This window comes from Hippichthys cyanospilos, unplaced genomic scaffold (genome assembly GCF_059441005.1).
Source record: "Hippichthys cyanospilos isolate Australia breed blue-spotted pipefish unplaced genomic scaffold, RoL_Hcya_1.0 HiC_scaffold_93, whole genome shotgun sequence".
Lineage (NCBI taxonomy): Eukaryota > Metazoa > Chordata > Actinopteri > Syngnathiformes > Syngnathidae > Hippichthys > Hippichthys cyanospilos.
Window position 1 is genome coordinate 5,637 of NW_028283449.1, and position 21,543 is coordinate 27,179.

General features: G+C 39.1%; 1 protein-coding gene across 2 annotated transcripts; it reads right to left on the reverse strand.

Annotated features, from left to right (window-relative positions):
* Nucleotides 1-2,389: 2,389 nt before the first annotated feature.
* On the reverse strand, nucleotides 2,390-20,888 carry LOC148405016 (hairy/enhancer-of-split related with YRPW motif-like protein). 2 transcript variants are annotated; one of them, XM_088407319.1, is made up of 6 exons: nucleotides 20,465-20,887; nucleotides 8,891-9,201; nucleotides 6,790-6,856; nucleotides 4,130-4,213; nucleotides 3,455-3,536; nucleotides 2,390-3,379 (listed from the first exon to the last, which is right to left on the reverse strand). In XM_088407319.1, exons 2-6 carry the CDS (start codon nucleotides 8,965-8,967, stop codon nucleotides 2,742-2,744), a joined length of 948 nt encoding a protein of 315 aa, XP_088263445.1. In that variant the 5' UTR covers nucleotides 8,968-9,201; nucleotides 20,465-20,887; the 3' UTR covers nucleotides 2,390-2,741. The 2 variants fall into 2 exon arrangements, with proteins under 2 accessions (XP_088263445.1, XP_088263446.1); XM_088407320.1 differs by lacking the exon at nucleotides 8,891-9,201 and having other exon boundaries at nucleotides 20,465-20,888.
* Between the last annotated feature and the right edge of the window lie 655 nt (nucleotides 20,889-21,543).

Sequence of the window (21,543 nt, forward strand, 5' to 3'; positions counted from 1 at the left end):
CAAAATCCAGTTTGAATTTATCCTCTAAACCTAACTTCAACCAAAATCCAGTTTGAATTTATCCTGTACTGTCCTGTCCTGTCTGTACTTGTGGGGTCAACCAAAATGGTCCCCACAAGTACAGGAGCTCCTCACAATGACAGTAAAACCTGGCATTTGGTTCCCACAATGTAGTAAAAACTAAAAGCACACACGCATACACACACAAATTAGTGCAGCGTCTTCCCGGCTCCCCTCCCCCGTGGGAACCTCCGTGCAGTGTGACTGTGGTCGTGCTCTCTGGAAGCTGCGGTGGTGACTCTGGCTCCTCCGGTCCGAATGCTGCCAGTCAGACTATGCGTGTGCGTGTCAGCGAGCGTGCCATGTGTGCGCACTCCCGCCCTCCACAAACATTCCACCGCAATCCCATCCGTGCAACCGCCGCCCGACCTTGCACGAGAGCCGGGCCGCCACGGCGGTTCGGTCCGACGCCAGCCCCCAAGACTCCCATAACACACACGCACGCGCGTGCACAGGCACAGCTCCGCATAAACAAAGCAACACAAACACAGCGCAACAAGCGTACAGCTCTCGATGTCTGCCAGCCCACTGGCTGGAATAAACAAAGTGCACGTTGCAGAACACACACAATTCTGGACCGCAGACCACAGACATCGCATCCTGGAGTGGATCAAAGCATTCTCCAGCAAGCACAAGTCCCTCTCATCCCTTAGTAAATGTTTTCATGAGGCACGACACAATTACGCTTGTAGACTTGAGAGAAGGCCCAAGCGTCATCCATCACTGTTCTGGCCGACCCGTGGGATTTGCACTCTTCCTCTAATCTCGCCGTGGCTTTGTCATCCTTCGCGTCAAACGCAAGCCGCTGAGATCTTTTTCATTTTTTTGCCAGCCGTCTCTGCCTCATCCTCACTATCTTGCCCATTGTTGAGGAGAAGGCGTGGCAGACAAACAGGGAGAGAAGATAGTTGTCTGGTACACCGCAGGATTGGCAAAAGAAAACAAAAAAATAAAGGCAAACAAGATGATATGCTAATATGACAGCGAAGATTGTCTGATCCCTTTAAATCAGTGCTTCTCAATTACAGTATTGTTTGCAAAGACCCCCCCATGAGAGAAAACATTTTGCTTCCCCACTCGCCATGGTAACTATAATTAAGATGATTATCTCTAAAAATTTAACATTGACAAAGGAACAATACAAATCAACATTCAACAAATCACTACATACAGATTTTATAAAAAACACAATTGTCATATCTTATTGAGAGGGGGCAAAATATGAAAACTTAACTTTTTGAAGCTTTAAACAATGTTCCAGTTGATTTCTCATCCTAAACACTCCCAAAGTATGATTTTCCTTCATATATGCATTTCTAAGCATTTCTTGCTTATTCTCCGTTCTCACACTGGCCAGACCCGTACAGACGAAAATGGCTTAAAGTTCGCTTATGACAACAGGAGCGAGATTCGCAATTCGCAACTCCCTGCTGTGCCTGTGCAAGGGAAAATACACGCCGACCTTATCCACATCTTTTAGTTTAATTTTGGTTCCAGAGCTGAGAAGGAGATTTTGCACCGAGTTGGCCAAGTAAACGGCAACATTTCATTTATTAGCTACAATGTTTTACCATGGAAATGCTAGCAGTTAACAGATTGCCTAGCGATTAATTGTAATAAATAGTTAAAAAATTTATTGCATTTTTTTATTTTCATATTTAAAATCTGGTCACCCTAACGTCACCCTTCAGTTCTAGTGCTAATGCTAGTGTTTAGGCTAGCAGAAAAGGCTTTGCTGACTCTGACCAGTTACCATTAACCAATGGTTGTTCAGTCAGAATTTAGGTAAAGAACAAGTTTCAGTGCTATTTGACTGGCTGAATTGTCTTTTTCGGGTTCATGTAACATTTATAAAAATAATCCAAAAATACCACATCCTGGAGTTTGTCCTAGGCTCATAACAATGGAAACAGCTTTGCTAGCTTCAGCTTAATCCTATGAATGCTTGTTAGGGCCACATCTAAATGGATAAGGAAACCACAAGTAAAATTATCATGGGGGAAAAAAAGTCATAATTTTAATGGAAATTAAAAAAAGCAGGAGAAAATTAAAAGGTCTCATGTAAAAAACAATCAAGGCTCAGCTTGCAAGTGTCACATGACCAAACACAGAAAACAAAAGCAACATTTTCTGTCAAGCATGTAGCAAAATGGCTGCCCTCTGAGATGAATAAAAATAGATGGATTTGGTACTTAATTTACCACAAACGCAATTAACCAGAATTATATGTTTAGACAACTGTGTAGAACACATTTTTGACTTCTTGGTATAATGGAGAAAGGATTAAAACACCTTCTTGATAATGACAAGAAAATACACAGCAAAAAGGTAAAGGCACTTAGTTTTTATGTATTTTTTCTCCCAAAACATTCTTTGCCATAAACAATCGTCTTATGTTTAATTCATTTAGGAACTAATACATACATCACAGCTCAAGAAAAATCATTGCTTTTTGTTAAACGTACACGTATGGCTCTGTTGGACATTCTTCTATTTGACAATCAAGATCATCCATTTGTCTTGTTCCTTGATTGTTTTTGTTGGTTATTATCAGAAAATTACAGTCCGATATGGCTTATAGAGGAGGTCCTTAAATGTCCATCGACCGCTTGGATCAATTGCTATACGGGTGTTTTGTATCCCTAGCACAGGTCATTAGAATTTTAAAAAATAGCTGGTCCTCAAAAAGCTCCAATTTCAGTTACCCATCCTTGGGCGGACTTGCCTGATCCGACTAAACCCCGACGCTGGACTGTTGAAGACACCAGAGGACCAAACGGTCTGAAAGAGACAAGTGATGGCGCGCTGGTTGGAGAGGAAGAGGTGGGAGGAAGAGAGGAGTTCCTGCACGGGGATGGCTGCGCCGGCCTGGGCGGACCCGATGAGGGAGATGCCGCTGGGGATGGCAGCCTGTGAATGTTAGCAAGACTCGTGGGGGCCAGCAGTGGTGGCACCCCCCGTTGGCAGCCAGCCAGCGGTGCGAGGCGGAGAGCCGGCGGCGGTGGGTAGCTCCCCATCAAGGCGAGATCCCGTCGTCCACTGGGGAACGGCGGTGAAGATGAGGCGGGTAGGGCGATGGACATCTGGGGGAAGGACATCCAGGGCCAAGGAGGGAAGGGCAAAGCGGAGGTTGGGGGTGACTGAAGAACCAGCGGGTCCAGCTCGCTAGCACAGTGGGAGAGATGGGTGACAAGGCGGGCACCTATCGGGTCTGGAGACTCTCCTTCCAGAGAGCTGAGGTATCGGACCACCTCTCCAACGCACTCCCTGAATCCCAGAGTCCTGTAGTCTACAGCCAGAGCTCTCGCGTCAAAGTAACCTAAAACAAAGTGGGTGAATGGGGTCAAAAAGAAGTGATTGCAACCACCATTTATTTTACAAGAAGAGATCTTACCTTTCCCACCCATGGCATGCAGAAGTTTCAGGTGGTCCACAGTCATTTGCAGAATCTCAGCTTTTTCCAACTTTGAGGAGCCCTGAATAGAACAGCTAGCCCTCAATATTTTAAGTCATTTAATTTCAAAGGCATATTTTTACATATCTTTCAAGAGTAGACCTAGGGTAGGAAACTCCGGTTCCTCAGGACCCTTATCCTGCCTTTTTTCATATCTCGCTCTTGCATCACACCTGATTCAAATGATTGATGAGCAGCTCGTCAGCAAGCTCGGTGGACAACTGATAACGATCATTTGAATCAGGTGAGGAAAGTAAGAGATATCGAAAACAGGCAGGATACCAATCTTAAGGAACTGGAGTTCCCTGTTCTTAGTCCCATAGATGTCAAACTCCATTCCTCAAGGGCCAGCATCCTGCAGGTTTTCTGGTTTTCTCTCACCAACACACCTGATTCGAATGATTAGCTTAATAGCAAGCTCAGCAGGAGCTAATAAATGATCCTGATCATCATTTGAATTGGGTGTATTTCAGAGAGAGGGTTTGAAAGCATGCAGGATACCGGACCTCAAGGACTGGAGTTTGACACCTATGATCGAGACATTTAATCTTTTTATATATATATATATATATATATATATATATATATATATATATATATATATATGTGCTTGACCTGTTTTTCAAAGGCGCTTGGCACTAGCCTCCTTAGCTCCGATAGGCTGTGGTTTATCCGGTCCCTGCGCCTCTTCTCAATAATCTGTTGGAGAGCAAGAAGGACTGTCAAAAAAAAAAAAAAATCCCATTCCACGGCAGTGGCTAAGCAATCTAAATCTATTTGCGTAACTATATTTTGGCTGGCTATCAAGCACATTTTGGTGTTGCATTGACTCCCAACTGTGAGGTGTCTTAGCCAATCAAAAACCTGAAAAATATATTTTATGGAAAAGACTTCATTACAAAAACATGGTCAAAGTAATTTTGATATGTTTTTTTCTCAGAGCCATGCTTTGAATAGCAAAAAATGCTCCAATTGAGAGCCAGCCTATTAAATTGTGTCCACTGTTGTGGATGTTTTTTTTTGGGCAATATCATTTGACTCATTGGAGTTACCCTGCCAAATCCAAGTGTGCTAAGTTGAGGACAACTTAATATTTCCAATGATGTGTCATATGTATGGCTGGGATGCAATTAACTTGGTGTCTTATTGAGACAAAATGTACACCGCGGTGGACATACTGTACCTGAATAGAGGTGGTTTTACTTGATGCAGAAACTCAAGGAATGCATGGCCTTTTCAGGAAATATTGAAAGTTTTCTGTAAATTTTCGTATGAATAAGTTGACTAAGACATTCAATTTAATTTGTTCAACAAGCAATAAAAAATATCTCTGAAAAATTTCATTTGAAAAAAAAATTTATGAATGTGATGAATCTATAGGATGACTGTATGCATGAATTTACTCATAGTTAAAATTAGGATTTTTAAAATTATAATTAGTATATTTTCCTGAGACCCAGCCCATTCATAAATGTCCACTGTTGTGTCAATTTTTTCTCTGCAACACAGCAAAGCTAACTGCATCTCACACAAACACTCATCATTAAAAATACAGTGGCCCCTGGTTTACGAGATTAATCTGTTCTGCGGTTGGGATCGTAATGTGAATTCACCATATGGTGGAAAATCCAAACCTATGTTAATGATCTAATGCGTGTAAAATCCCAGGTAAAAACATCTAAATTTTATATACATATTAAAAATTGGTATCAAAATAGTATACTAAGTGCCACGTATATATAATATACATGTATACAAATAAATAACATAATAAATAAAAACGATATAAAGGATTTATTTACCTTTGAGCGACGTGACAAGCTTGTTACGGCCATATTCCCTAGTGAGGGTTGTCTAGGTGAGGCTAGCTTATCTTTCTTCGTATTTCTTGATTATCTCCAGCTTCGTTTCCATATAAATCATCTTCTTACTTCTCTCTTTAACATCACTAGCAATCTTGGGACCCATGGTTGCCGACCAATAGCAGACCAGCATTGTAGTGACGTAAGCGGTGACGCGTGTAAAGCTGTAGAGCGCACACTGACCACCTTGTTGGATGTGTCATAAAGTGAAAGAAATGGTGTAAAGAGGGAACAAAAATGTTGCGGGCCACGTCGTAAGGTAAAAAAATTGTAAGGCAGGGACATCGTAAACTGGTGTCCACTGTACCAAGCTGCCCTCAACTGAGCACACTCGAACTTAGTAGGGTAGTTCGACTCCAATAAGTCAAATGATATAGACCAAAAACAAATATCCACCACTTCGGAGACAATTGAATGGGCTGGGTCTCAGGAGGATATACTGTACCACAAGCTACGATCCCAAAATGTTGAGCTCATCTTGAAACATTTCTCTTTGAAATGAATGTTAGCCCCACCATAAGTGCACATGTGCATACATGTGACAAAGTGTCTCTATCACAACCCAGGCTAAACTCAGGTCCTACCTGAGATACAAAGCTTGTCTCTTAATCGAGAAACACCAATGTAACATACTTCCAACTGCAATAATTTCCTATTAAGGAGTGACTTTGGTGCCATCTTTTGGTATCATAGGGTGTAGCTGCACCCAAATGGGTGTAAACATACGTACATGTGACTGTGTCTCCGTTACAACCCATGCTAAACTTACAATAGCTCTTCCCTGACATACAAAGCTTGTTCCTTAATTGAGATGTATCACTGTAATATACTTCCAACTATACTAATTTCCAAGCAAGAAGCGGCTTTGGTGCCTTTTTGTGCTATTGACGGTCTCCTTTACAACCTAGCCTAAACTTAGCTCTCAGACATACAAAGCTTATCTCTCCGTCGAGATGTAGCACTGTAACATACTTTGGACTGTACTAATTTCCTATTAAGAATTGCCTTTGTCACCATCTTGTGTATATTAGGGTGTAGATGCACACTAAAAAACATGTGCATATATTTGATGAAGTGTCTCTGTTACAACCCAGTCTAAACCCTTCCCAGACAAAGCGTGTGTGTCAGTCTAGCTGTATTACTGTAAAATACAGCACTTCCAATTAAGTAGTACTAAATAGTTTTATTTTCTGATTAAGAGGTTGCTTTGGCGCCATCTTGTGGTATCTTTACCACAAAAAAAAATTGAATGATAAATTTTTCAGGAAATAATGCAACCAAAAAACAAGTAAATTGGTGAATTGACTGTGGGTCTTCACGCTAACTTTAATCCTGCAAATAGTAAAATGCCAACATAAAAGGGGAATACATTATATCTAAACCAGAGTTGGCCTATGGAAAAATGGCACTCACCCCTCTTCTCTTCTTTCGGGCCAGAATCTGTGATGCACTGCCAGGGGACATGGACCCGGTGACTGGGCTGTATAATGTATCAGAATATGTAGTGAGTCTACATGTTGTTGTCATTATTGCTCCTTAATATAACACAGAGACAGAATCAAACACCAGCTCTGGTGAGTATTTGCCGCTGAAGAGCGTTGTGAACAGGCATGATTTAGAATGACACATTGTTCTACTTTCTATTTGTATGAATGCAGTTTCACAAGATGATTTTACTGCCAGGCGCTCACTCACTGGCTCCCATGGGCCACAATCCGAGTTGGTTACACCCTGCCAATGTTTGTTTGCGAACAGACCTGCAAGAGGGAGCGCCAACATTGTCCCTATTGTCTTTTTATTAGATTTTAATGCTGCCAATTTAGTGGAGTGTTTTTGTTTAGAATGTCGTTTGATGGTGTGCACTTGAAAGGGCATGTCACACAGAAATTCGATTGACCCGAGCCCGTCTTTCATGTCACATACTGCCCGTGACGTCGATAGAATTCCTTTGACTGCAAACATGCACTGATGAATAAGCTGGGATCAGTGTGCCCGCCGCGACCTAATGTTGTTGTCGCCTGTTTCTTTTTTAAACCATTTGCGAGAGGCTTTTTTTCCCCCTCTCTCTGATCATGCCTGTGATTCAGTGTTTTGATCTTCTTAGCTTTTGAAACCGTCAGGTTTGTCAACAACATGTGAGACTGACTAACAACCTATTTCAATTTCAGTCACATTAAAGGAAATTTCTCTTGATGGGAAACTGATTGCATTACGTTTTAAAATGTAATCTTATTTTTTAGTTGCAAGCACTATATCCTTTTGAGACGGAGCCCATTTGATTGTGTCCACTGTTTTGTTCATTTTATCTCAAGACAGCAGAGTTAATTGCATCCTCATTCATACACATACTGCAAAGACCAAGACGTAGAAGGTTATGGCCAATCAGTCATAAAATATACACCAACTAATGTCTACTCCAGTAGACAAAATGAATTGTAAAATTGTCCTCTACTGAAAACACTAGGATTTAATTGGGTAGCTTGAATGAATCAAAAGATATAAGCCCAAACCATGATGTCCACTACAGTGGACACAATTGATTTGCAAAGGCCAGGGTGCCCTCAGCGGAGGACTCTAAGATTTAGTGAGGTAACGAGTCAAAAAAAATAGGCCAAAAATAATGTCCACTACAGTGGTCAATTCAAAAAGTACAGACCTCGTAAAATATCAAAAATCATATTGTACAAACTGTATTGAATTTTATTACATTCTGCAATTTGTGAGTTAAAATTCATTTTATTAAATTAATTAATTTACATATATTATTGTACAGAAGAGGTGTACAAGTCTCAACACATTTTTTTTCATTCACTTTAATTCTGACTTAGTGATAACCATAAATTTTGCTGTTTCAGTGTTTGTTACTCAATTTCTGTTAAATTTTTTTGAGCTTAAGATCGTTTTCTGTTAAAGTACAGATATTTAGTCACAGGTGTTTTATTTATTCATTTATTTATTTTAGCATATTTTCAGTGTTTTCAAAAGTTTTTTTTTAAATGTTTGGTTTAAGGATGGCCTAAAAAATGACTTGTATCAAAAGAATCAAGTTATAATACATGTTATTTTTAATGCAGCAACTACCATGATGAACCTTATTTAAGCAGTTAACACTTTAAACGTCATTGACTTGAAGAGAAATTAAAAAGAACAGTACGAAAGAGCTCCATCACCAATATATATACAGTATATATACAGTATGAAGTTTTTTTTTTGTTTTTTTTGATCATTTAAGGAGGTTTGAAAAAAAATACCTATGGGTCAGTGAGAATGCTTGAAATTGCCTGGCTGGGTCTCACTTCTTTTTTTAACGGCTCGCATTAAGAGTTTAGACATTCTAAACTTAATTCTGGATGCTTTGTTATGCAGTTAAAATGAAAAAAATAGGTATTACATCTATTTGTTTTGATAAATAATTACATGAAGAAAAATGGAGGATATAAGTTGTATTTTTTTTTTTCCTCAATCCACATCCATATCCATTTCCCTGTATCAGGTGTGCGGCGGGGATGCTCACCAGTAGCCGTCCTCTTGTCCCACATCAATCAACTCGTCGGTGTCCGACTCAGAGCTGTACTCGTGAGGTCTCTTCATCTCGCTGGCCCTCTCCCTTAGCTCTTTCGTGGAAGTTAGCCACTCTGGAAATTCACTTCTGGACCTGGGATGTGTCCCCTTGTCTTCCGTTGCTTATAAGAAGCCTTGTGCTGCTGTCGCGTCTTACCGACTGCTTGACTAGTGGCGGCGGCACTTGCTCGACCCCCGAGGGCCCATGACAAAGCGGTGAGAATTCCCAAGCTCCTATTTGTCTCCCTCTGGCATGTCCTCGCCCTGTCACAGCCACCCAGTGACAACATTTGGCAGTTGAAGCAGGGTTGCCACTTTTGGCTCCATCCCCCCCCTCGGTCGCCTCCTCTTTATGTCCCTCCTCCCTCCTTTTAATGTGCGCTTCCCCGGCTTGTCACCCCCACCAAGCAGCGCCACCCTGTCCTTCCAGCCCTTTTGCTCAGTCACCCACTGTCAATTAGCCTCCTGTTTCATCCTGCTCTCCTTCATTCCTTCTTTCTTCTCATGCTCCTTTAATTGTGTGCTCATGTAGAACAATGGACGGACTAATTTGTGGCAGAGAGGTGAGGAGTGTGGGAATGATGGACCATCTCGTGCTACATCTCTACTTGTACGAGCACACTTATGCGTGCTTAAGTGAGTTTTATGCAATCGTTGTCAACGATGAGAAAAATGGTGTTGACTGGGGTTCATTCTCATCTTTGAGCCTCTCAATTTAATTCCACTTTTCCTTAGCCATAGTGGAAATCATCATAAGGTGGAAATGTAGCTAAGTACCGCATTATTCGCACTATAAGCCGTACCTAAAAGCTTTCAATTTTCTCAAAAGCTCAAAAGCCTTATAATCCGGTGCAGTTTATGCAGCGAATAAACCACATTTTTGGAGGCCAAAAAAATATAATAACTTAGTCACCATGTTAATTCTTAAATGTTTACGTCTGCATTTTAGTTATAAATGTTTTTTGTACTATTAAAATTTTTAAAACACCATGTTTGAAATGTTGATATGCCTTATATGCTAAATTTTAGAAGCAATTTATATGGGGACAAGCACAAAAATTGTGAGTCTTTGTAAAGGAAAGCGCAATTTTATAAAATAAATCCAGAATTTTTTTTTTAATCAACAAAGCAATATATTTAAAGGTTTTTGTTTGTAATTTCATTGAAAATTAAGTTTTAATATTTAATTGAATCATAATTATATACTTTTAAATGCTTGATTTGTCTTCGCATTGATCTAACAGGGTTTTTTTTCCCCATTCTTCACATAGTAATTTCCACAAATTATCTTTATTCTTCAATTCTGATTGAAAAGTTTGACTGCCTTTATTTGGATGTTTTGTTGATATTCCCCTTAGCGCAGCTCCATCTAGTAGATGCATAACACAACTCTAGCCACTACTGTAGATTCTATTCTATGCACCTTATAATGCGGTGCGCCTTATACCTGGAAAAAATTTGGAAATAGGCCATTCATAAATTGTGCCTTATAATCTGCTGCGCCTTATAGTGCGGAAAATACGGTTCCTGAAATAGGCCTGCAAGTAATTGATTAATCGGTTGATTATTTCTCTATTAGACAATGAATCCGACAAGTTTTGATTTCCATATTCTATTCATTCGTTCTATGCCATTACAATTATGTTATTGGTTCAGTCTGCCCATAAAAGGGCAAAACTAATAATTATTTTTTTGTCAAAACAAAGATAATTTAGCCTAAGTCAGCCCTCAAATAGCGGAGCGGGCCCCCATGGAGGGGCGTGAGACGATACCCGGGTGGGGGGGCAGATGAACACAAGGAATAGGCTTAAATTTTTTACGTATTGCTTTTTCGTTTTTTCATACCTAGGAGGGGCTATGCAAAAAAATCCTTGAGAAACACTGGCTGAAGTGAAGGTCGACAGAAACAAGGTAAGATTTGTAATGACCAATCAAGACCCGCCCATTTTTTGGTCTTGTCATGTGACATTCACAAGCTGTGCTGTGATTGGTTGCTACCTAAGCCTTGTTAATGTACTTTTCAGGTGAAAGCAAGAGGCAGAATGTGTTTTAATGTATTAATTGTATCAGAAAAAATTTTTAGTTGCCCAACAGACTATTGCAAAATAATACTTTTTTAAATGGTTAAATGCGGTTAATATTGTTAATATTGTATAAGTTGGGTTGTCCTGCAGAATAGGTGACAATAGTAATGAAGTAATCAGTACTAAAGTAATTAGATCTTGTGATTCTTTTGATAAGCTGGCACAGAAGAGGGATAAAAATCTTTATTTTCAGATTGGTTTTTAATGCAATGGTTTTGAGGCTGGGACAATTATCACTACAAAGAATACTCTGAAATAGGACCTTGCTTCTCTGAATCTTTCTTAACTGTATTGCTTCCTGATTCATGTACCGCCTTTTAAGTCCTTGGGACATGTATTTTATTTATTAATTAATTAATTTATTTATTTATTTATTTATTTGTTCGTTCATTTTTTATATTTCAAAAAGTCCACAGTGTCAGTAGCAGGATGTAGAAAAATCTGGTTTCAAAAATCAGTGTAAATGTCATCCAGAAAATTATTACTCGTGTAAACAGCATATACCTGTAAAAGCTATTGGTAAGTATGATGACTGTTTGTACTTTGTTATTCCAAGTCATGAACGATAGGAGCCCAGGTGCCAAGTGTCATAGCAATGCGACATGATAAGAGCCCCATTCAGGGCCTGTATGCTTAGGGTCAAGGGCGCTATCAGCCCAGTGAGTGTCTGAACATCTGGCTTCTTCTCTGGACAGGTTACCACTCTTTACACACACACACACACACACACACACATGCACACACGCGCACGCGCACGCACACACACACACACACACACACACACACACACATACACAGCAAGTGTGCTACATTCATTCACACATGTGGCTCTGTGCAACACTCAGTTGTCGGTTCCACATCCACCGTGGGAAGATTGCTGGCGCAGATTGCCATGGAAACACGAGAGCCCGGCGCCGTGTGTGAATGTGTGTGTGGAAGGGTGCATGTGTGTGTCTGTGTGAAAAGAGCGAGGCTAAGTGGCATGCTCCTTTAGACACAATGCCCAACTGACTATGTTTCTTCCTGCTTGGCAGACTGGAAGGGCGTGTTCGCTTAAACATACGACAATGATTGTGTACAAAATGTTGTATTAGCGTTTGTTTTGCTGCTAAACACCTCACGATACACTCAAGCTATACTCAGTTATATGCTCTTTTCTTCTTCATTTGTACACTAAGCATTTTAATGCAAGTCAACTTGCCCTGGTTATCTTTTTATTGAAGGCTATGGGGAACATACACTAACACATACATGTTCTCAGGAAAAGACAAAATCCAAACACATATATATATATATATATATATATATATATATATATATATATATATATATATATATATATATATATATATATATATATATATATATATATATATATGTATGTATGTATGTATGTATGTATGTATGTATGTATGTATGTATGTATGTATATATATATATATATATATATATATATATATATATATATATATATATATATATATATATATATATATATATATATATATATATATACTTAAAATAGAAAAAAAATGCAAGCATGCATGAATGTGCATTCTGTTCTGCTTTTACTTATGACTGTTAGCTGGCCACACTTGCGCGTTCCAGAATGACGCAACTCACATGAAAAACATGCACAAGGACAGAAGTGATTAGGAAGATGAATGAAGCAAGTAAATTATTTAAATATGAGAACAGTTTCATGGTGTGGGGATCAGGCTTGTTGAAGACAGACATGAGAGAGAGAGAGATAGAGAGAGAGATAGAGAGAGAGAGAGAGAGAGAGAGAGAGAGCGAGAGAAAGAGATCTGAGAGCTGATGAGATGGAATTCTGCAAGATTTCTGCCAGTCTTGATCTGCTATTTTCAGTCATCTCTCCCGCCACATCCCTCTAAACCACAACAAGGCCACGTCCCCTCGTTGAAATTAACAGGCTCATACTTTTGCAATTTTCACTCACGCACACGCGTTGGCGCTTCACACGAACGCTAGTGGAATTTATAAGGGCAAACTCACAGCCGCAATTATCACTTCTGATTTGTTTAGAGCAGCTTTGTTTTAATGTTAAAAAAAGAAGTAGGTAAAAGTGGGAACACTCACTAACTCTTATGCTTAAGTGTAAAAAAACAAAACAAAAAAACAGCAGTTTCTGAAATGTAGCTAACTTGTTCGATCCCAAAGATGTATTTTCAGATTTTTTTTTTCAAGAGTCCAGACATTTAATCCCAGGTACTTATTTATGCCTTTTACAATTGTTTTCAAGTGTTTGGCTTAAAAAAAAAAAAAAAAAAAAAAAAACACGAAAAACCTCTGGAAATGGCTATTTATCCATTGATTTCAAATGTTTATGCTTGAAAAAAAGAAAAAAAAAACATAAAAGTATGTCTTTGAGATTGAACGAGTGAGGTACATAAAACCCAGGACAGCAAACTGCAGAATCTACAGCAATTTGTACAGCTACTTTTCCATTTAGCCAACGGCAAAAAAAGCAACTTGGAGCAGCTTGTAGCATCTTCTTCTGGTCTATTTTTAGATGTTTTATCTCTTTGGAATTATATTTGAAATGTAACTTGATTTGCATCGTTTGTTTAGATTAAATTTTATAAGCTTCAATTCACTTTAATTGAATATCTGAATCATGAATTACGCCTTTTACTTGATCAGAATGTCATAATGGCCAACAGATGTCTAAATTCACTAACATTGAGTCAAAAACATCAAAGAATATTTTATATTATATTCATTAGTGAACATTTGAGCTGAAAATCCAAATGTTCTTGCATACAATCATTATTATCAAATTTGACTAAAGTAGGTTTTACGTCACGTGTGGAGCAGATTTTGGCCCTGGATTAAGTTAGGAGATGGAAGTGAAGAATTAGAAGTCTTTACATACAAAATCAAAGAAAACTAAGTCTAGGGAATGAGACTGAAAATTAGACTACGAAACTGGACTCAAAAACAAGACTCCAAAATTAAACTTGTAAGGAAACTAAGAAGACAGCTTGATATGATGACACTTACATGTTTAGACTACTCACGTTACATAGAACAAATGGTAAAGATTTTTTTGGGCAATGTTGACTTCCCTTTTAAGGATCAGACATGACAAAGTGTTCAGTGCCCTTCATTGGTGGAGGCCTTAACAGTGAGCCAGTCAGGATTGGCATGGGAACTGGCACCAGAATAGCTCAGCAATGTCCGACTGGATCCATGAGGGAATGGATGTGTCTGTCTGGACTGCTTCCTTGACTTACTCCTAATAGTTTGTGACACTAGTGAGATTTATTCTTCCTGTTTGGTAACCTGGATTCAACAGGAAGTTTGATTCCAGGATCTGTCTATCAGATGATGCTATACTCATGTTAGTGTGACAGTAAGGTGTCAGTCATGGTTGCAGTAGGCTGGCAGTCACGGGTCAGTCCGCTTGTCATGGTGTGAGATCGACAAAAAGTCCACCCCCCTCATCCGGCTCCCTCGTGCAAAGATAAATAGAGAGGCGAAAAGGCGGCGGGCAAGGAGGCTCAGAAAGGAGCTTTTGTGGCTTCTGAGTGGGGTCTCTTTCATGGCCGTTCCCACAGCATTGAGCATGATGACATTCACACACACACACACAGACACACACACTTACTGATGGGACTGTGGTGACTTTCGCTGGTGCCGGGTCCCAGACGAGATGACGAAGGCCCGAGGAGCCACAGGCAGCCATTGTGCTGTCGCCGCGGAAACCAGTCTCTTTATGTCAGACATGTTTTTTTGTTTGTTTTCTTTTTTATGGCTTTAATGTGGGCAAGGGCAAATGTTTCCCCCCTCGTTACCCCCTTTGACTGATCAGTGTTGTCCCCCCCAGCAGTTATCGTCCTCCCCCTGCTCCCACCAATCCATCCACATTTGTTTTTCACTTTCCACCCTTTCATTTCTCACGAACATTGTCCGTCTTTGTTCTCAACATTGTTCAGGCACTTTGTCATACGTTTGTCGCAGTTTTGTGGCCTGCCTCCTCAACTCTGATTTTATCTTGAGTCCAACCTACAAAGTCGGAAACAATCTAAAAGTGGTTTTGACATCCAAGTTCTTCCCAGACAGGACATGGAGGTGAAGAATCACAGGCCTTGCAAGCCTGGGGATTTAGACTCAGAAAACTAGAATTGGAAATCTTTGGCTGTCTCACAATTCGATTCTATTCCGATTTGATTTAGAATCGCTTTGCGGTTCTTAACCATTTGCGATTCAAAACGATTTGATTCAATTAATTAAAAATGAGTTCTGCTTCAATCTATAAAAATGCAAAGAATCATCACACTATGTGCGTCATCTTTGTAAGACAGAATAACAAAAGTGAGACAGTCTTCTTTTGTTTTTTCACGTGTATTAAGTTTTGATTTGTAAGGAGCATGCGTTTTTACACAAAAATAACACATGGACAACTGCTATTTTTTTTTTAAGATCTGGTACCTATAAACAATAGCTTTTATAGTATAAAATAGGATTAAACACAAATCAAAAAGGTAGAAGATACATTGTCCTTTCATAGGAAATTGCAGTCCCAAAATATTATGTGAAAAACTGTTGCCCAAATGAAAACTATTGATATTTCTCTGTGCATTTATGACAAATAGGATATGGAAATGAAATTTTTCAAGTGAGCAGCAAAATTGGTAGTATGGGGAAAGCATAAAATCTGTGCCAGTTGGTCCATCTCTGAGCATATGGGGAGTATTATAAGTCACAACCGTAAGATTATTTCGTTAAGTTGCGACAATGTTTTCATTTTCATTTACATGTGAGTAATACGTATTTGTGAATTAATTTGGAGTTTGCATACTTTACACTGTTTTGTGGAGATGCTGGAGTTTTGTGTTGTGTTGATAATTTGCTCTTTGTTCTGTTTAAAAATGGTTTCTGTGGTTAGCTCTTTTATTTCACATGCGCAAGCGAGAGCGGGGTTTGTTGGGTGTGAGGGAAAGAGAAAAATGAATGAAGGCTATTCCTGTCGTCGTTGATTTATTTAATATGAAGACGGCAGAAATAATTGTCACGACAACGTAATTAGAACCCACGATAGGGGAAATTAGCTTTAAATGCACATCTTGGCATCAACAAAAGTAGTCAAACTAAAAATGAAAAAGATAACTCAAATTAGCCATGTTCTTCGACAACATACTTTCTCTACAGGTGTAAAAGAAAAACTTAAATTAGCAGACAAGTCAACAGCCCTTACCTTAAACTAACATTATATGTCACTTTAGCTTTCAAATATCACCTTAACAATATAACGAACAACTTAATACATACAGGTGTTGTCCCTGTAGGAGTTTCATGCACATCTTGATGGGTACAGATTCGATCATGTTTTCTTCCCCCTCAACTTTGTAACATTAACGCTCACAGACTCACCACACTTTCTGTTTACACAGTTTGCAGTAAAATTGCTTCAAAACAGGAGTTGGCTCGAACTAATTAACTTAACTGAAAGTCAACTGAAAGACCGAAAAGAAACATTGAAACTCGAGCCCGCGTGAACCCGAAAAAAAAAAAAAAAGCTTTCATGTTGCACAAGCTTGACAATCTCGAACTGGCTGGTGACATTATGGCACAGCGCTTAGGACGGAAGCCAACAGGAAGCGTATCGATGTCTGTTTTATTTTAATACCGATTTAATGGCCTTTTATATTTATTTAAATTGCAGTGAATAAGATTCGAGATTCTGATGAAAATTTATTTTTTGGCACACCCCTAACAACTAGACTCTGCAACTGGCCTCTTAGGAAAACTGGGGATACAGCTTGAGATGAGACTTAAATACTGTACTCAGAATAAACCTTGTCACACCTAAAAGTATGTGACAAAATAATAAAAAACTATAGTACGATATGTACCTTATAGTACTGCCCCATGCCGTACCAGACATCCATGTTCCTCCCAGACAAACCATGAAAGTGAAGAATTCACCTTCAAGTCTTAGCATTCACAATCAAAGAAAAAAAAAAGAAAAGGCTTGAGGAACTAAACTTGGAAAAGTAGACTTGGAAACTAGACTCAAAATCTACACTTAGGAAAACTGGACTTGGAAATCCGACTTGTAGGGAAACTAGAGATACAAATTGAGATGACACTTAGTAGTAAGCAATCATATTAAATAGTAAAGCACCTTATTAGCATACATCGTGTAATTGTACCGTGCCATGCCGTACCACACATTCAATTTCTTCCCAGACATGACACAGAAGCGAAAAATTAGAAATCTTAGCATGCACAATCAAATAAGAAAGAAAAAAAGCTAGGCCTGGGGAACTAGACTCAGGAAACTAGACCTGGAAACTACATTCAAAATCCACACTTGGGAAAAGTAAACTCGTAAAATGCACAAACACAAATTAAATATAATTTTATAATTGAGTCATTGGGATGTTCTGCAACGTCAAAAAATGGGGAACATTTTTGAAAATCAATTTTCTAAAGTTGGTTAATATTTACAATGGAAAATAATTCTGAGCGTTTGGACTATTTTAAATAACAAATAGGTATGTAACTGATTTATTATCAAAATTTGATGTGATTATCGATTAGTTCTTGATTACATGATTACAACAGTTTAAAGGTGCACCCATTAACTGTAAGTGTAACTTTAAGAGGCAAGGAAGAATATTTTAGTTGACGACCATATTGTACCACTTATTGATCATTCAACTTAGCAGATTCCAAACTTTAGCTTCCCAGCTCATGAAAAACAAACTTCTGCCTTTCCCACGCCGTTCCCACATTATTTGATTACTATCATAAAATCACAGGGACATGCTGGAAAACATATGAAAGAATGCTGTTATTTTTCTATCCACAGAAAAAAAGGAGATGCCCAAATGTCCTCTAGTGAGTAAAATTGGAAAAGCAGACGCTTTCTATTTTTAAGTGCGTTAAGAATGCCGCTCAGTGCCATGTCTCAAAGGCACGCCGGCCCATAATCACTTCATTGTGACTTGCACATCACATACAAGATTTCATTTTTTATGGGCCACACAGAACAAAGAAAATTGATAAATGAAAACAAATGTATGTAATTGAATGACTGCGCTCTTTTATGACCCGGATAATATTAAAAATGCACAAATATGAATATGGGATATCCCCACACACACACGCACACACGCACACATGCGCGCACACACACACACATTGTACGCTGCATTGAAGGACTGAAAAGAAAGTCCACAGTAATTGCCAGGAATGTATCCAAAATACACATTTGCCCTCAGCCTTGCCAGATGCCGAGGGGGGAGGGGGGCTGAAGCTTCCTTGTTTTACACCACCCCTGACACCCTGGGGCACAGCGCTCTGACAGCCTCTCAGTGTCTCAAATCCCTCTTATAACGGAACACCTCTGATTATCAGGGAGGCATCCATCCACACGTCACGCCTGTGGCATCTCAGAGGAGCAGTCATAAGCATAAAGAAAAAAATGTCATCCCAAAAAATCTGCCATCACTGAACTGCGCTGATGGGACACTTTTAGATTTCTCAGAAGAGATTATACAAAGTGTACAACAAGGCTTTGATGGTTATCATCAAGATCACTTAGAACATATTTTTGGTCTTAATGATAATTTTAGGGTGGTTGTATTGAAAAGTACAACCTATTTAGTAAGTTTTGGTGAATTACATAACATTTTGGTGGTATCTTTTCTCCACTTAATAGTGATTTTTGCTGCTTCGGTCAAATTTGCATGGCTGTAATTACAATTATTAATGTACTGACACTGGCATGTCTTAGTTTAGGTTGGTTGTTAAATATAACTTATTTAAAATGCCTGTTTTGGTTGTCCTATTTTTTTTCACGTTCTTTAAAAACATTTGATTGATTTGGTTGTTAGAATGTTAGCTTAGATGTGTTCTGTCATTGGTGCCATTATATGATATGTAACTAGGGCTTTTCAATACTACTTTTTTCAGACTGATACCAGTACTCAACTCTTCAGTTGTCACAATACCATTAATACTTTTGATACACAAAATGTCCTTCCTCTGACAGCACAATGACAGAGTTAAAAAAAAAAAAAAAACGTTTTCCAGTTTTCTTTCAAATTTCTTGAAATAGTAATTTTCTTTTTCTCATAAATTCTAGCTTGTGATGCAAGTGGCGATATATGTAGTGACTGCTAATTGGCTTGTTACTGATACTTTGGTATTGATTACAGCCCATCCATGTATGTAACTGAAGCATTTTCTTTAGTTAAGTCGTTGACTCTAATTGATCCATTTAAAACCAGTTGTGTTTTTGAAGCATTTTCTTTAGTTAAGTCGTTGACTCTAATTGATCCATTTAAAACCAGTTGTGTTTTTATCTATCTATCTATCTATCTATCTATCTATCTATCTATCTATCTATCTATCTATCTATCTATCTATCTATCTATCTATCTAGTTCTAGTTATTATTTATTTGTGTTTATTTTGGGGTCAAATTCTTCTGAACATTTAAAATTATGTTGTTATTTTTTAAGTTTTAGAAACCTATTTTTTCATTTTCTGTTCTCACTTTTATTATATTTTAGAGTTTTCTGTTAATTAGTTAATCTCTGCTTTGCTTCCAAATGTTGTTAACTGTTGTGTTTGCAAATGCTTTTAGGTGCCATCTATGATTTGCTGGCGCCTTTGTGAGCTAGTTTACCTAGCTTTATACTGCAGCTGTAGCTATATACTGTAGCTTCATAGCTCTACTCTGTACAAGTTTTGAAAAATCAGTTTTCATATTTTACATTATCATGCATTTGTCCTCAAATTCATAATTTTTTCCATTTGTGTTCACCAACTCATCCTGAAATTGGAGACACAAATCCAACTCGAGTGAATTCATGTGACTCAGTTCCCTGCTTCTTGCTTAAAGTGCTAACATCAAATCAACATTTCACCGCTAGCGTCGACAGGCTTGCACAAAAGACAGATTTTAGCGAGGCAAAACCGAAAAATTTTGCTGAAAGGCAACACGTGTTCCGCGAAACCATCACTACACAATCTTTCTCAAAAGCACCACAAAAACACAAGTCAGTGTTGCATTCAGACATGAGCTATGTTTGAGGTCAGCGTCTGATGGCTCTCCGCTAACTGCATATAGCACAAGCAGGCTTTGATCCTCGCAATCCGCCTGTGGCAAAGGCATCACTTTTTGGGGCCCTTCGCTACCGGAAGTTTGTGGTGTGGGAAGGCTCCATGGTGCTCAATATGCAATAATAAAAAGGCTGGCAGATTTATTTCAGTCATGGATTCTGTTTGGCCTATCCAGCTCGTAATGAAAAGAGTGCGAGATGTGCCGGGCCGTCGGTCTCACGACATGAAATGATAATTACAGAGAGAAAGAGAGAGGAGAGTGGTGTCTCCGAAATAAAGAGGGGCGCCTGCTGTATTAGGCTCCCAGTTATTGCCCATGAGAGTAAAAAGCACAATACATACCACATGCTTGTTGCTCATTGGCTAGAAAACACAAATAAACCAAAGAAATGCAGCCACGGTGGCGAAGGCTTCACTTTTTTGTGAGCTTCTGCACCAGTCCACCGCACTCCGCTTTGGTCTTTTTGATCCCTGGTCGAGGGTCCTCTTCGCGGAGCCTGGCTCGGAATTCCAGAGATTCTGGGATAATTCAAACGTTTCACGGCACATACTTGCTCCCTGCCCCCCCGGGAGACGGCGCTAGGAATGGAAAATGCCACCGCAGTCCCTCCATTGTCCCGAGTCTTTAATCAGGCTCCCAATGTGGCTTGTGCTACCACCGTGGTGTGTTGTCTCAGCCTGGGAAAATGCAGGCCTGGGCGCTCGTCAGACCACAAAGAGCGAGGGGTGCCGCTGTGGGCCCTCAGCACCAGACTGCGGCTTGCCAATGCGGCTGACACACACAATGAGTGTGGATGCAAAGCGTACATGAAGGCTGTTTGCTTTATAGACATCACAGGCTGCATGAGTATTGTCATAAATCACAAGAATGGTCTTTTTCTTGTCCTGAAGAGGTTGCTCTGAGGTAGTAAGGAAACTTGTAAACAAATGATCAATTAGAGAAGACTTTTAAAAATATGCGCTACCCATCAACGTTCCCATGGAGGGATTACACACACTCCTGGAAAAAAAAAAAAAGTCAAAAATTATGGCCATAACATTTCAAAGTTAAATAGTTCACCACAGAGTTCCTCTGTTGCCAAATTTAACATTCATATTTGTGCTTATCTACCATCAATAAAGCACTGCTGTAATCCTTAAATATTTTTAATATATGTACTATATACTGTAGCTCTATATTATGGCTATGCTTTGATGTGTTTTATTATATTTAGGTCACATAACGGATCCCAACTTCTCATTGGGTTTTTTAGATGGGAAAAAAATGGAAACCTTAAATTACGGAAGGGTTAACGTTGGTTGTAATTCATTGCTAATATTCAGTCCTATTTTTTATTGGGCTTTCATAGCATCAATGTGGTTTTCCAAAGCATGCCATAGGAAAATTTCTTGAAGCCAATAACTGTGGGTTGAGATGTGGA